We start from the raw sequence: 17157 nt of genomic DNA on the forward strand, positions 1-17157 counted from the left end.
GTCCGTGCGGTTAACACACAATACCCTGTGATCTTAATAAAAGAGGCACGTCTTTTTAGTGTGTCTAGACACAGTGTCTGGGGACCGTCTAAATATACACCTGCCAATCAGAAACCACATGCACAGGTCACTAAGGTTAATTAAGAAAACACTCCGATTATTATTTCAGTACGTGGGTTAATTTATGTACCAAACATAATACAGTTATTTCAACACTTTGACGATGGTGGTTTATTTTGTATTAAAAATAATATATATTTGTTGCTGGCTTACTGGGATGACTATTATTACAGAATATTTCGATGCATCCGCAAAAATCAGGTATGTTTTGTTTCTTCAGTTCGAAGACTAATTCCTGACGTGACACGTTAGGTATTACGTAACCACCAGCTCGCCAAAGGGCGTATTCACTGGGATGATACAAAATGGCTGCGCCCGTTATATATAATAGCCGTCACATTTAACCGTTTTATTAATTAACTATACGATTATACTTGTTGATATTAAGCAATAATGTATATCGTTGAATATGCATACCAGGTCAACTACCTTAGTTGTCCCTTCCTTTAACAAATATTTAACATCCCACAGCCAATGATTAAAAAAGCAACGTGTTCTAGTGGTGTCGTTAAAGAAAACAAACTTTCTTTAGATTATCAGAGTGTATAAATAAGGTGTCTTTCCTCTCTAAGACTATTATGTAAAAGTTACAAAATGTTTGACATCCAATAGCAGATGATCAATAAATCAATGTGCTCTAGTGGTGTCGTTAAACACTGTCTGTTCTCATTTCCTCCAGGAATGGGCTACGCGTGGTTCCTGTTTTCCGTTTGCGGCACCGCGTACTACAACATCCTCATCTGTTGGACCCTGTACTACCTCTACTCATCCTTCAGCGCCGTCCTGCCCTGGACCACCTGCTCCAACTCCTGGAATACACCTTCCTGTGTAGCCAGGACACTTGGCAGAAACAACACACCCGCGGATAACGGGTCACTGCCCAGGAACCCACTGAGTACAATGTCAACGAATATCAGTGTAGTGAACATCAGTTCGAGTTGGGTCACACTGAACGAGTCGTCATCAATGGTGAAGACTAGCACAGCTGCGGAAGAATTCTGGTCGTAGGTCAACTTCTTCTATTTTCAATTTCCTTTATTCTTTGAGTTTTTTTTTTTTTTTCGTTTATCATCGATGTTTGGTTTTCTTCGGGGTGAGGGTGGGGTTACGATTTTTCAACGAATATCACCTATATGTTTTCTGTAGATTAATATCACATGGCTACGAGTATGTATTCATAGAATGAGTTTTGTTTGTTTCCATGCTCTAGTGGTGTATGTACAGACACATGTATCTAGTAAAGATGTATTAATGGTGATATTAATGAAATAGTCAGGTCTATCCAGGTGATCCAGGTGATCAAGGTGATCATGCCAATAGACGAATAGCAACATTAAATGGATTAAAATGTTCTATAATTGATGATCGATGATGACGTAATTTCAACTGATTACAACACTACACCATTATCCTATTTGTGCATACATATTTTACCATTTAATTCCTTAAGAACCGGTGTATTTGGGGGTGGGTAGGGTGGGGTGTGTAGGAGGCGAGGAGCTTGTGCCTCTCACCTAGAGAAGAAAATGTTCGCGTTTTCAAACTCCACTAGAGATTGTGTCCCCACACCCCAGACAGCGTTGGTACGGGCACGCCATCAAGGTATATAATGATGTTCTCTCCCCCCCCCCCCACCCCCACACAATGCATTAGCTTGAGCGCCGCTGTCGCATAAAAATCTACCCAGCTTTTATGTTACAGCGTAACGGAGTAGACCTAACTATAAATAATTCGGATAAGGGGCTTACGATGGCTACATGGCCTCGAAGTAACCGGGTTATTTTTGTGACATTCGGATAGGGAAATAATCGGAAATCACGATTTATTTTCTAAATCTTTTATTTCACTTGTTTTTTACTTAATATTTTTTTTTACCTGAATATTTTCTGTTGAACGAGAGACAAACGTGAGATCAGAGGTGGCCGTAAGGCAGGTCCTCCAACCTTGAGACCGACGGTCAAAACGGGAGAGTTGACACCTATACCATGATATACAATGCTGTTCTCTTTTCCCTTCAAAAGGTACAACGTGCTGAATATCAGTAACGGGATTGAACATCCGGGTGATATACAATTACATCTTCTCGTGTCACAGATTGTAGCCTGGCTCGCTGTGTTCCTGTGTGTCGTCAAAGGAATCCGGTCTGTAGGAAAAGTAAGGCTATAGGGTGCATACCATCAAATCAAATCACAGAGACGACAATAGTAACATATGTGGCTAAAACTGCTGCACCCAGCGTTTCAATCAACATATACATCATGGATATAATACTAACACACTTCAACCTTAAAGAAATTCTGTTTAACCTGTTGCTTTGAGAGATAATTACAACGGAGGGTGATGTGGGGTTGGGTTGGGTGGGGCGGGGCGGGCAGCGAATACACTGCAACTTGTTTAAATTAAATTCTAGGATTTACAGATGAGATGAAACATTTTATAACAACAAACCCGGACAGGACTGGTAGCATAAAATACGGAATGCACTTCGTCTCTTTAAGTTGCGATAAGAACCGGTGTTTTGACCTGGTGAGTCTCTTGTGTGTAAGGGCAGGACGTAGCTAAGTGATACAGCGATCGCCTGATGCGCGATCGGTCTAGGATCGATCCCCGTCAGTGGGCCCATTGGGCTATTTCTCGTTCCAGCCAGTGCTCCACAACTGGTGTAACATAGGCCGGAGTATGTACTATCCTGTCTGTAGGATGGTGCATATAAAAGATCCCTTGCTGCTAATCGGAAAGAGTAGCCCATGAAGTGGCAACAGCGGGTTTCCTCTCTCAATATCTGTGTGGTCCTTAACCATATGTCCGACGCCCTATATTAGGGATGTAACCGTAAATAAAATGTGTTGAGCGGGTCGTTAAATAAACATTTACTTCCTCTTGTGTGTTTTGTTTTGTTTGTTACTTTTAGGTTGTGTACGTCAGCGCTACTGTTCCGTACGTACTGTTGTTGGCGCTGCTCATAAGAGGGTTGATGCTGCCGGGAGCCGTGGAGGGAATTAAGGCGTTCATCATTCCTCGCTGGGAGAATCTTCTTACTTTACAGGCAGGGGCAGAGTCAACGGTTTCATTGGGGGTGGGGAGTGTGATAGTGGGTGGGGGTTGGTAGCAGCGTTGAACCTAGAATAAAGAGCAAGGGCACACAGTAATACAGGATTTTCTGCAGCTAGAAAAAGTGCACTTTAAAACTAAATAGGGATCTCCGTATCTCTTACCAGGAATGCTTCTTGGTAGAATGGAGGAATTATATATATTCATAATTAATAACTACCTATGTATTTATGGACAAAAATAGAGATGGAAATCATTTATAAAGTTAACTTAAAATGTTTATTGTCAAATATTTAATAAAAGTGTATCTGGCCAATTTTGCACTATTTACCACTTTTCGTGGAAACCTAACGCAGTTACTAGTATGACCATGAGTTATGAATTCATGTTTGTTCTTGTTTATGTGTTGTTGTTTTTGTTTGTTTTTTTGCTGTTTATTTTTTTAGGGTTTTTTTTCTGTTGTTTTTGTTGTTTGTTCGTTGTTGTATTTTTTGGGGGGTGTTGGGTTGTGCCCTGTTCCTCAGTCCACTCCTACTAAGCCTTTCTGTAAAGGATGTTAGTTGTTTCCTGCTCTAGGATTTATAAGGGGGCAAAGGGGCCAATTGCCCCGGCCCCCCTTGCCAGAGGGCCACCCCAGACTAAGGACTTGTAAAAAATATAATAATTATAAAATTAGTTTTATTATTAAAAAGAATTTACAAAGTGTGTGTGTGTGTGTGTGTGTGTGTGCGGGGGGGGGGGGGGGGGGGGGGCATCAGAAAATAGAAAGACAGGGGGCACCAGGTGCCCCCCTCCATGTTGAGGGGCCCCCGAACCTAAAGTGCCCCGGGCCCCGCAATGTCTAAATCCGGCCCTGGTTGCCACGCATCTTTCAATTTATTTTCCTATCCTGATCCACATACTTGTTTTTCTCCCATCCCTAGCCATGCAAGACGGGCGTATTCCATGACGTCAGCCCATGCCGAATAAATATGTCTTGCATGACCACGTGACTTCTATTGCTTGAGCTGATATTAACATTGGGTGACGTCATGTAAACGGCAAAATAACGCAAGAAATGCGTTTTATATTTTATAAAAACAAGGAAACCTGCTGTCATAAATGAAATTATACTATCATGGGGTACAATCTTTTCAATGGTTATGATTATTTTATTGTAAGATAAAATAAAAAAGAAGTTCACGTTTTAACAAAATGCTTGTTTTTCATCCACTGGATGGGAGAAAAATAACCCTCCATTATGTATCCATGTGAGACAGGGCTATTCCACCCTCGGGTATCCATGTGAGACAGGGCTATTCCACCCTCGGGTACATAGTTTGATGTCAGGGACTCTGCAAGCCTCGTCCCTGACAACAAATTATGTACCCTCGGGTGAAATAGCTCTGTCCCACATGGACACATATGAAGGATTCTTTTATTCCTTGTGCAGCATGTTTTGATATCAATTGTTTATTTCAGGTTTGGATTGACAGCGCTACCCAGGCGATGATTTCATGTGGTATTGGAACCGCAAACATTATTACAATAGCTAGATACAACCGTTTCCATAACAACTGCTACAGGTAAGTTTAACATTACCTAGATAATGGTGATAGTAATGGTGTGTGTGCCTGCGGAATGTATTTAAAAACACAGTTAATTAATGTCTCATTATTATATTTATATTTAACAGTGGGTTGGCGAATGTTTGTCATTCACATTTTGCTTATTTATATTTTCAGTGTCTGCTTATTTTTATTATTATTATTATAATTTGTTTAAATTTAAAAAGACTATCATGGGTTTGTTGCCGGTGTTACACATTTTCTCTTACTATACATATTTAGGTTTTTAGCTACTAAAGCTATATTTAAAATGTTCTTATTTAGAACATCAGCATAGATATGTACATTCAATGTTTACTGGTCATCCTGTTGTCTGTTGTAGTTCAAACTGGATTTTCCTTTCCAGTAATTTCGTACGTACGACAGAAAATATATATTATATTAGGAAATAAAAAGAATTTTTAGCTTTTACAAAGACTATGATGTTCGGAAACACATTACATATGCAAATACTGATAGTCTTTATTAGATTATATATTAAATTATCGAGGTCTACCCATTTAAATGAGAAATGAATACAGAAATTGTGAAGCCATTCTTAACGATTATCCGCCATGTTGATTACCTGTTGTTTGTCAACACATGCACATTACTTTCCTAGGTTAGTCCAACCACAAATGCATGACATTCTTTATATTGTTTTCTTTTCTTCCCACAAAACATTCATTAATGTTCTTTGGTATAACAACCTTTCCATCTTATGACTACACAAGTAGATAATTGAAATGTATCAACTTTTAAAAAATTGTTTTAATAAAATACTCACCTTTTATTAGTATATCATGTTCTGCATGCGTTTGGGGTTTCAATAAGTCTTATATGTAACGGTGTCAGTCTTATATGTAACAGTCTCAGTCTTATGTACCGGTCTCAGTTTTATGTAACGGTATCAGTCTTATGTACCGGTCTCAGTCTTATATGTAACAATCTCAGTCTTATGTACCGGTCTCAGTTTTATGTAACGGTATCAGTCTTATGTACCGGTCTCAGTCTTATGTACCAGTCTCAGTTTTATGTACCGGTCTCAGTTTTATGTAACGGTATCAGTCTTATGTACCGGTCTCAGTCTTATGTAACGGTATCAGTCTTATGTACCGGTCTCAGTCTTATATGTAACAGTCTCAGTCTTATGTACCGGTCTCAGTCTTATGTACCAGTCTCAGTCTTATGTACCGGTCTCAGTTTTATGTAACGGTATCAGTCTTATGTACCGGTCTTAGTCTTATGTACCAGTCTCAGTCTTATGTACCGGTCTCAGTCTTATGTAACAGTCTCAGTCTTATGTACCGGTCTCAGTTTTATGTAACGGTATCAGTCTTATGTACCGGTCTCAGTCTTATGTACCGGTCTCAGTTTTATGTAACGGTCTCAGTCTTATGTACCAGTCTCAGTTTTATGTACCGGTCTCAGTTTTATGTACCGGTCTCAGTTTTATGTAACGGTATCAGTCTTATGTACCAGTCTCAGTCTTATGTACCGGTCTCAGTTTTATGTAACGGTATCAGTCTTATGTACCGGTCTCAGTCTTATGTACCAGTCTCAGTCTTGTGCAACGGTAAGCTACTTAATTCCAAATAGATAAAGCATTGTGGGGACCAGTAGGAGGGCGGCAAAACATGAAACGTGGGCAGTTTCACCTGTTCTAATCTGTTCTTCTGCCCCCCCCCCCCCCCCCCCCCCCCCAACGTTCAACGAATTTCCTTTGCACTGACTTCTTGTAACACCGCAAATAATTCCTTATTTTTTCAGTCGTGGAAAAATGACATTTGTAACTATCATTTTCTTTTAATATGAACCCATTTTAAATAATAGTATTCAGTATTTGTTGCAAGTGCGAGTGCATGCAACTAAAGCAATATATTTTGTTTTATCTAAAGCCAAGGATAAACATTTGCCAATTGATTGCAAGCTTAAATTATTTGATTCAATGGTCCTCCCAATACTTATGTATGGCTGTGAAATCTGGGGATACGAAAATGTGTACATAATAGAAAATATTCATATAAATTTTCTTAGACGATTATTGCCAGTGAAAAAGGGTACGCCTATTTTTATGTTATAAAACTAGTTATAGATCAAAGAATTATAGGATTCTGGGCACGTATAGTTAAAGGTAAATCTACAAAAATCTCTAATTTAATTCTTAATTATATGATAAAAGACTCTATTGCAAACGGGCACAGTTATAATTGGCTAGAAAATTTAATACACCTTTTAAATAACCTAGGCATGACTGATATTTATATGTCGAAAAATTTCCCATCATAAAAATACTAATTGAGCATGTTAAACGAAGGCAACTAGACCAGTACCTACAAACATGGCATAACAACATTGAGTCTACATCCAAAGGCAAAACATATTCTATTTTTAAACAAACTTTAAATTTGGAAAAATACTTTATTAAATTACCCGAAAAATTGTGGACCAACCTTCTGAAAGTCAGAACATGTAATCATTATTTACCCATACAAACAGGACGCTGGAATAGCATCCCAGTCGAAAATAGATTATGTACATTGTGTGAAGAAAATGATATTGGAGATGAATATCACTACTTATTTAAATGTAATTATTTCATGAATACACGCAAAAGGTTTATAAAGCCATATTATTATAAAAAAAAACCCTAGCACTCTTAAATTCAAAGAACTGTTTAATTGTAATAGAATAAGCATTCTCCGTAAATTGTCAAAATTAATCTCTGAAATTACAAGTAAATTTAGTAAAGCATAAACATCTTCAATATCATTTTATACTTTTAAAAGTACTGTCACCATGTGTCTTCTTTTTTAAAATGTGTATATAGCTATTTTGAATTATGTCTGTATATATTCTATGAAGAACTCCTGTTGTCATCTTGTCACTGTAAATAACTATTGTAAAATATGTCCTCATATGCTGTCGTTTGACGGCCTGAGTGAATCGAAATAAAGTTTGAAAGTTTGAATAATTTTTACATGCTCATATACCACTAGAGTTTCGAGCATGTCCGTCCCGGGGCCTGTCTCTGGATAGCCAGGGGCTTGTCCCTGGACAAAAAATTTAAGGGGACAATTTTAAAATTTACATCCAAAACCTAAATAGTGGGCCTTTATAATTTTGATGCGCGTCTCTAATTAGTATAAATAATAACGAAAATTCAACTCATTAAATTTGGTCGGTAGATTAGATCGGGCGGTCAAAAAGAAATTAAATAAGATCGGTGGCCTGATTCGGGATGGGGGGGGGGGGGGGGGGGGGGTTAGAGTTAAAAATGGGCAGAATTTTGAAAATAGCAATTAGTAAAAAAGTTAATAGAATTTAAAAAAAAAAAAAAAAAAAAGAACAGGTTACAAACCAAAAATAAAAAGAATGACTGCTCGGTCGAATATTTATATAATTTGGAGCATTTTAGAAGGACAGTCCAAATATAAATAAGAGAAAGAAGAGAGGATCGGACTATTTAATAATATTAAAAAAGAAAGTAATTTCGACATAAACTTTTGAACGAAGGTCTAAAAGTTTAAAGTCCGATCTATATGTCCACGTGAGTGGCCTCGTTAAGGCCGTTAGGGTGCACAGCTTGTAGGGACGAGATGGATTGCATCCCGTCAAGAAAACCCCTAGATTGACAGTCAGTAGACGTTGAAGGTGTAGTGCTGTTCTGAAATACAGATCTTGAGAAGCCGGATCCGTCTTTTTGTTGCGATAATTCTGGCTAAAGCATTAGAAATTCATCTAAAAAAAGAAGAGATGAACTTTGAGCTAAATTGGCTATTTTAAAAAAAGCCCAGTATTTAATATGTATTTTTATTCATTGAAGGCTCTGTTTGTTAAAAACATTTTAACAATGACACAGAACTGAGGACAATCTCTTTTTTAAAACAGTTAAAAGTTTGTTTTGCTTAACGACACCACTAGAGCACATTGATTTAATAGTCATCGACTATTGGATATCAAACATTTGGTAATTTTGACATATAGTCTTAGAGAAGAAACCCACTACATGTTTTCCATTATAAGCATCCCTCAGACAGGACAACACATACCACGGCCTTTGATATACCAGTCATAGTGCATTGGCTGCAACAATCAGTTTAAAGACTCATTCTCAAAATTGAAAATGCACTATTTCACTATTTCATGCAGACATTTGTAATAAATCACCACAGTTTCAGTGTCCGTGTATTTATTAATGTACATTTATAATCAATCATTTTGACAGGCACACTACAGATATTTCTGAGTGTGTGTGTATATGTTACTTTCAGAGACGCCATCTTGGTGTCCGCTCTCGACTGTTTCACCAGCGTGTTTGCCGGTTTCGTCGTGTTCGCGGTCATCGGCTATATGGCGGACTATCTGGGAACACCAGTCGATCAAGTTGTAAGTCAAGGTATGATCAGTGTACAACCCTCTGGCTCATTTTAGCCATATTTTATCCAACACATTATTTTAGGCATATTTTATAATTAGCGAATCACTATAGCAGCAATAACACAATATAGGCATATATTCACCCGCCCTGCCCCTACCCCCTATAAGTCATAATTCAGCTGCTTAAACTGAATTCTATTTTATTTCATTTAACTCAGCTGCCCATGCATGTTTTATATAGGATCTCTAAGCTAACTGGAAATGTCCAAATGAAAACCCAACACTTTAATATAATATAATACGCGATGCCTTTTTAACAGTTTCATATTGTTCTGACCGTATCTCCTCTTTTGATTTGTACTGCCGACAGCCTTCTTTGTCCTTACCAGATGCCTCATTTAGCAAGGATCTTTTTGCGCTCAGATGCAGTCGACTACCTACAAACATCGTACAAAAATGAATTCCATAAATACAACCACAATGTAGGTCGCCATCTTTGTTACTGAAAACAGAAGTGGCTATAAATCATGCGGCCGAATATCCTTGGCTAATGTGGGCTGGCTATCTACACGGTGGGTGAAACTCTATGTAAGGTCACCTCATCCTCATCTAAACTTTCCTGTGCATGGGTTACATCTAGTACACCAAAAAATCTAATCAAATCAAATAAAACAACAACAACAACAACAACAACAACAAAAAAGAAAAACAATCAACAACCTAAAAAAGCCCAAACCTTCAAAAACCCTCTTCAAAAACACGAAAGCAAAAGTTTCCCTTACAGCCTTGACATTGTCACTTAATGACGGTTACACTGGGCGTTATTGTTTCTAACTAAAATGACAACTGTGTACATTTAGCTGGTTAAACAATGCTGTTTCAGGACAAACGAAATTTCAGCCAATATTGTATTATGGCATTTAGTAGGTCAACCACTCTTGTGTTTCGGTTCCAGGGCCGGGCATCGCTTTCATCGTGTACCCGGAAGCGCTCAGCACAATGGCGTTTGGACAGATCTGGGCAGCCGTCTTCTTCCTCATGCTCTTCCTGGCGGGCATCGACAGCCAGGTCAGAATTCAACGTTATCTTAACTTCGAGATAATGATACTTCGAGATATCAATATTCAGCATTGACTTGTTTATGGCAGTTAGCTCTATTAATATAACAAATATAAACGTTCACTTAGGATGTATTTTATGTCGTTCATTTATTTCCATTTTAATTTATTTTCGTGCATATTATAGACACTTACGGACACAAACCGTAGCTAGTTGGGCTATCTGGCGATGTCATAGGTTATTTTGATAATTGCTATTGGTTAGTTAGTATAAACATGGTTTATTGTGCTTTCCACTGACGCCAGTAATATATTACGTCATGTTACAGTTTGTCATGGTAGAGGTGGTTGTTGACTTCCTGTGCGACACACTACCCAAGAACATCAGCAAGAGAAGATGGGTAGTGACGTCATGCTCGTGTTTATTTCTCTGTATGCTCGGTCTGCCGTTCATAACACAGGTATGTGTAATACAGACGATATCATAACACAGGTATGTGAAATACAGATGATATCATAACACAGGTATGTGCAATATATACGATATCACAACAGAGGTATGTGCAATACAGATGATATCATAACAAAAGTATGTGTAATACAGACGATATCATAACACAGGTATGTGCAACACAGACGATATCATAACACAGGTGTGTGCAATACAGATGATATCATAACACAGATATGTGCAATACAGATGATATCATAACATAGGAATGTGCAATACAGAACATATCAAAACACAGGTATGTGTAATACAGATGATATTATAACACAGGTATGTGCAATACTGACGATATCATAACACAGGTATGTGCAATACAGACGGTATCATAACACAGGTATGTGCAATACAGACGATATCACAACAGAGGTATGTGCAATACAGATGATGTCATAACAAAAGTATGTGTAATACAGACGATATCATAACACAGGTATGTGCAATACAGGCGATATCATAACACAGATATGTACAACACAGACGATATCATAAAACAGGTATGTGCAATAATGACGGTATCATAACACAGGTGTGTGCAATACAGACGATATCATAACACAGGTGTGTACAATACAGACGATATTTTAACACATGTATGTGCAATACAGACGATATCATAACACAGGTATGTGCAATACAGACGATATCACAACAGAGGTATATGCAATACAGATGATATAACAAAAGTATGTGTAATACATACGATATAACACAGGTATGTGCAACGCAGACGATATATAACACAGGTATGTACAATACAGGCGATGTCATAACACAGATATGTACAACACAGATGATATCATAACACAGGTATGTGCAATACAGACGATATTATAACATGTATGTGCAATACAGACGATATCATAACACATGTATGTGCAATAATGACGATATCATAACACAGGTATGTGCAATACAGGTATCATAACACAGGTATGTGCAATTCAGATGGTATCATAACACAGACATGTGGAATAGAGACGATATCATAACACGGGTATGTGCAATACAGACGGAATAACACAGGTATGTTCAATACAGACGATATCATAACACAGGTATGTGCAATACACGCGATATCATAACATATAAATGTACAACACAGATGATATCATAACACAGGTATGTGCAATACAGACGATATCATAACACAGGTGTGTACAATACAGACGATATCATAACAGGTATGTGCAATACAGATGATATAACACAGGTATGTTCAATACAGACGATATCATAACACAGGTATGTGCAATAATGACGATATCATAACACTGGTATGTGCAATACAGATATCATAACACAAGTGTGTGCAATACAGACGATATCATAACACAGGTGTGTACAATACAGACGATATCATAGCACATGCATGTGCAATACAGATGATATAATACAGGTATGTGCAATACAGACGATATTATAACACATGTATGTGCAATACAGACGATATCATAACACATGTATGTGCAGTAATGACTATATCATAACAGGTATGTGCAATACAGATATCATAACACAGGTATGTGCAATTCAGATGGTATCATAACACAGGTATGTGCAATACAGACGATATCATAACACAGGTGTGTACAATACAGACGATATCATAACAGGTATGTGCAATACAGATGATATAACACAGGTATGTTCAATACAGAGGATATCATAACACAGGTATGTGCAATAATGATGATATCATAATACAGGTATGTGCCATACAGACGATATCACAACAGAGGTATGTGCAATACAGATGATATAACAAAAGTATGTGTAATACAGACAATATAACAGGTATGTGCAACGCAGATGATATCATAACACAGGTATGTACAATACAGGCGATATCTTAACACAGATATGTACAACTCAGATGATATCATAACACAGGTATTTGCAATACAGACGATATTATAACATGTATGTGCAATACAGACGATATCATAACACAGGTATGTGCAATACAGATATCATAACACAGGTATGTGCATTTCAGATGGTATCATAACACAGGCATGTGGAATACAGACGATATCATAACACAGGTATGTGCAATACAGACGAAATAACACAGGTATGTTACATACAGACGATATCATAACACAGGTATGTGCAATACAGACGAAATAACACAGGTATGTTACATACAGACGATATCATAACACAGGTATGTTCAATATAGACGATATCATAATGGGTATGTGCAATACAGTTAATATCCACCGAGCGTGGAAATAGCAATAACACATCTATTCTTTACTTACTTTCTTTCTTTCTTTCTGATCACAATGTACAAGGCGGTACCTATCCTAAAATAGATGGGGGTGCACTAAAAAGTAAAATGGCTTTGACCACAATAACATACGGGTAAATACATATGACACTTTCAAAACTGAAATGGGGAACCTTTTATAATTTTGAGGGAACTAACTGCTCGTTGCCCTTCTCCCCGCTAGATACGGCCCTGACATATCAATTGCTTTATTGATTGTAATGAGTGTAATGTTCACGCGACTCACCCGGCTCTGGTGTAGATCACCGTTATAATGTAAATGACTGTTTTGATTATCTCCAGTGCCGAAAGTGTACACTCATTTGGTATTCAATGTAATGACGAGTTAAAGCCGCAATACCGGCCATCGTTTTAATATTTACACTATGTGGAATAGGACACCCAATTTTATTTTCGTTCCACGACGCGCCATCCATCAATTTCAGGAACGTGAGGATTCTCCATCATCAGTGACGGATCCAGAAAATCTAGGGGGGGGGGGGGGAGGCAGTGACTTCAGGTGGAATGCCAAGGTAACTTTGGAGGGGTATCGTAAAAAATTTTTTTTAAATTAATGTATTATAAAATTATAACTGTCGCAAAATTTAGGGGGGGGGGGCGGGCCCCTGGCCACCCTAGATCCGCCTCTGATCATGCATTGATAAAACTGCCTGATAGCCAAGGGAAAGAAGACAGGGCAAATATGATCCGTTCAGTTGTACAGTTTCGTATCCGAAGGAGCGAAAAGATGTGTATGATGTACCAATGCTATATCAGTAGTCAAAAGATATAAGTTCATTAAAAAGCTGTCTGTGTGTTTTTCATTATACAGAACAGAGAAGCGAGAATGCGTCTTTAACCATCCAATTTCTCGGTTTACGGGGCGGAGCGTACGTGTTGACCTTGGTAGACTGGTATTCTGCGGCCTATACGCTTCCAGCCATCGCCTTTATGGAGGTTGCCATCATCAGTTGGATTTATGGTAATATTGTGACCTTTCATATTTACATAAATCTCATTATAATATATTCGCTGTCTCTGAGAGTTTTGAATAAATAGCTAGGGTTTTAGAGATATCGAGGAGAAACATTTGGGAAGTATCCAGGGGCACGGACGTCGTCCACTGAACGATCTATATTAGTTCAGACGGGACTTTGGTAAATATATATTTTCTGCTCTGTGTATAACCTTGATGTGATTGATGTGACTTTAAATATTTTAATACTGTATTATACCAATATTATTTAGACGGTGCTGCCGGTCATCTGACGCAGTATTCTGTAGGCTCACCGTTCTGATAAAGCTTAGCCAGTCATCCTAGAGGACCTATGTAAACTGTAGGTTATTGTCTTTATTGTGATAGGTACCAGTATTAATTCTGTATTACAAGGTTATTGATTGAGTAGTTAGGGTTAATTAAAAATTAACCAGTTAGGAATAGTGTTGTAATTCCTTTATTAATTAAGTTCCCCTGGAAGCGTTTCTCCATTATCGCACGTGTGTGTGTTAGCGTTTCTCAATTACCACACGTGTGGGTGTTGTGTCACGGTGACGTGAATAGCATATTGTGTAAACTAGACACCTAGAGATTAACTAATTAAGTGATCAGTTCTGGGTTGTTATTATTGTTATTATTAATTAACTACTGCGGCAGTACCTTTGTCAGCGTAGGTTAATACAGATTCCAAAGTGTATTGTGTTTTTGTTGTGTTTTCTAGTGAACTAAACGTGCTATAATAATATATACTTTATATAAGATCTTATCTCTGATCATACCTAGACGAGCCAACGCGGGTATAACTGCCTGTTACAGAGAGATCTAATAGATATACAGTTAGGAGAGATATTTGGACAATCGTGTTTTATTCAGTTACGGGTATTATAGAATCCCCGTGACAATGTTGTATGGAGGTACCTATTTGGGTATGATAAATTTTTAAAATGTGTTTTGTTTAACGACCCCACTGAACAATGACAATGACGTTGTGTTCCAGGTGTCGATCGTTTGATGTCTGATATCCGCATGATGCTGGGATTTACTCCATCGATCGTCATCAAAATATCGTGGAAATTTATCGCCCCGACGATTATATTGGTAATACACCACAGTGGTGAGGCCACCATCACCATAATTAACCATCTTATTGAATACTGGTGATATATACCAACAACTGGGCGAGTTAATTGTATCAACTATAGGTAGAATGAACACAAGCATAGCTGCAAGTTCAAATGACATCAAATATTATCATTACAAGATCATAGTGGTATGTGTCAATGCTTGTTACTTTTACACTTATTAGTGATAAACAAGTATACATATTTCTGCTAAAAGGCTTGGAGAATTTTAAAATTATAATGTGCTGCCACAGGACGTAAAGTGATTTTATCCCGAATTCGTGTTTCTGCCTCTGTCCGTCCGTCCGTCCGTCTGTCCGTCCCCCCCCCCCCCCCCTCTCTCTCTCTCTCTCTCTCTCTCTCTCTCTCTCTGTCTCTCTCTCTCTCTCTCATTACTAACAAGTAACCATTTACCCATTCCCACTGACTGTCCTGGCCAAACAACCAAAATAATTGTTATTGAGATGCATTCCCGGGATAGCATGTTTCAACGCCAACTGGATAAAGGTATGAACATTGTATTAATATGAATGGAATGTCATTGCAGTCACTGTGGCTTTTAAGCTACATCAAGTATGAGGCTGTCCGGTATGCAGGGCAGTACTATCCTGCCTGGGGTGAAACTATTGGCTGGTTGCTCATGGTTATCGTGCTGATTCCCATCCCAGGTGGCGCTGTCATAAAGCTGCTCTCTCAGACAGGAAGTGTGGCTGAGGTAGGTATCTCAGTCTATTACATATGTTCGTTATTATGTTCCTGTTGCTTTGGACACACACACACACACACACACACACACGCATGCACGCATGCACGCACGCACACACTTCGGCTACATGGGCCGTCTTCAAGATATAGGATGCATTGCGAAATTAAAATTGGTTAATATATTTTTTTTAAAAGAGTACATACATACCATTTTATTTGGTCCTTTGAAATAGTAAAACAATGTTTTAAAAACCGACATGCGCCATCCCATTCCCCCACCCCTCCCTCCGACACTTCCTCGTTTCCAAACATTCCTCCCGTTTGCTGTGAAAGCATGCACAATTAGTTGGTTAATTTGGCAATTATATCTTTTTCTCCTCTTCTTATGTAATTTTAATGTGATAACTATTTCAGAGATACCGTGCGGCCACCACACCGAGTTCTCTGTGGGTTCCTGCAATTTACAAAGAAGATGAAGAAGAGAGGAAATCTTTACGAGAACGGGTGTACGGTGATGTGTTACAGCTAAATGATGAACGGGCACACGATGATGTGTTACGGCTAAATGATGAACGGGTATCTTTGGAGGTTCACTCGAGTGTGTGACTGACGCTTGACTGTTCAGGAGATAAATTTGTATCGTCCAGGGTTCCCGCGGTCATTAAAAACCTGGAAAAGTTTTGAAATTTGCAAAACACTTTTCAAGGGCCTTGAACATTTTGGTTAAAACTGAAAAGTCATGGAAAAGTTTAGAAATTTCCGCATCGGCCGAGATATTTTCGATCATGCTTATCAGAGAGCGAGCGATCACTTCCTGTCGCATAGCGTGCAGAGTTACTTTTCTTGAATGGGCACAACGTGATTTCAGGACAATATTGCTAGCTAGACTAGTTTTTACGCTTCATGTTAAAGGAATGCTAAAACAAGGCTTTTAACCTGGTATGCATATTCAACAATACATAATGCACATTATTGCTTAATATCAACAAGTATAATCGTATAGTTAATTAATAAAACGGTTAAATGTAACGGCTATTATATATAACGGGTGCAGCCATTTTGTACCATCCCAGTGAATACGCCCTTTGGCGAGCTGGTGGTTATGTAATACCTAACGTGTCACGTCAGGAATTAGTCTTCGAAATGAAGAAACAAAACATACCTGATTTTTGCGGATGCATCGCAATGTTCTGTAATAATATCCATCCAAGTAACATAGCAACGTGTATATGTGGTTTATTTTTCAATACAAAATAAACCACCATTGTCAACGTGTTGAAATAACTGTATTATGTTGTGTACATAAATTAACCCACGTACTGAAATAATAGTCGGAGTGTTTTCTGGGTTAATTGG

At 38.2% G+C, this 17157-nt stretch overlaps 2 protein-coding genes across 2 annotated transcripts; both read left to right on the forward strand.

Annotated features, from left to right (window-relative positions):
• Positions 1-1019: 1019 nt before the first annotated feature.
• On the forward strand, positions 1020-13837 carry LOC121379553 (sodium- and chloride-dependent glycine transporter 2-like). The gene is made up of 8 exons (XM_041508198.1): positions 1020-1124; positions 2142-2274; positions 3032-3184; positions 4633-4736; positions 9032-9156; positions 10093-10205; positions 10525-10656; positions 13811-13837. The coding sequence occupies exons 1-8, from the start codon at positions 1021-1023 to the stop codon at positions 13835-13837; spliced, it is 891 nt and encodes a 296-aa protein (XP_041364132.1). The 5' UTR covers position 1020.
• Positions 13838-13862: 25 nt separating this feature from the next.
• LOC121379216 (sodium-dependent dopamine transporter-like) lies at positions 13863-16749 on the forward strand. The gene is made up of 4 exons (XM_041507721.1): positions 13863-13960; positions 14973-15073; positions 15644-15811; positions 16216-16749. The coding sequence occupies exons 1-4, from the start codon at positions 13930-13932 to the stop codon at positions 16405-16407; spliced, it is 492 nt and encodes a 163-aa protein (XP_041363655.1). The 5' UTR covers positions 13863-13929; the 3' UTR covers positions 16408-16749.
• Positions 16750-17157: the final 408 nt, after the last annotated feature.

Source organism: Gigantopelta aegis, chromosome 8, assembly GCF_016097555.1.
Source record: "Gigantopelta aegis isolate Gae_Host chromosome 8, Gae_host_genome, whole genome shotgun sequence".
NCBI classification, from domain to species: Eukaryota; Metazoa; Mollusca; class Gastropoda; order Neomphalida; family Peltospiridae; genus Gigantopelta; species Gigantopelta aegis.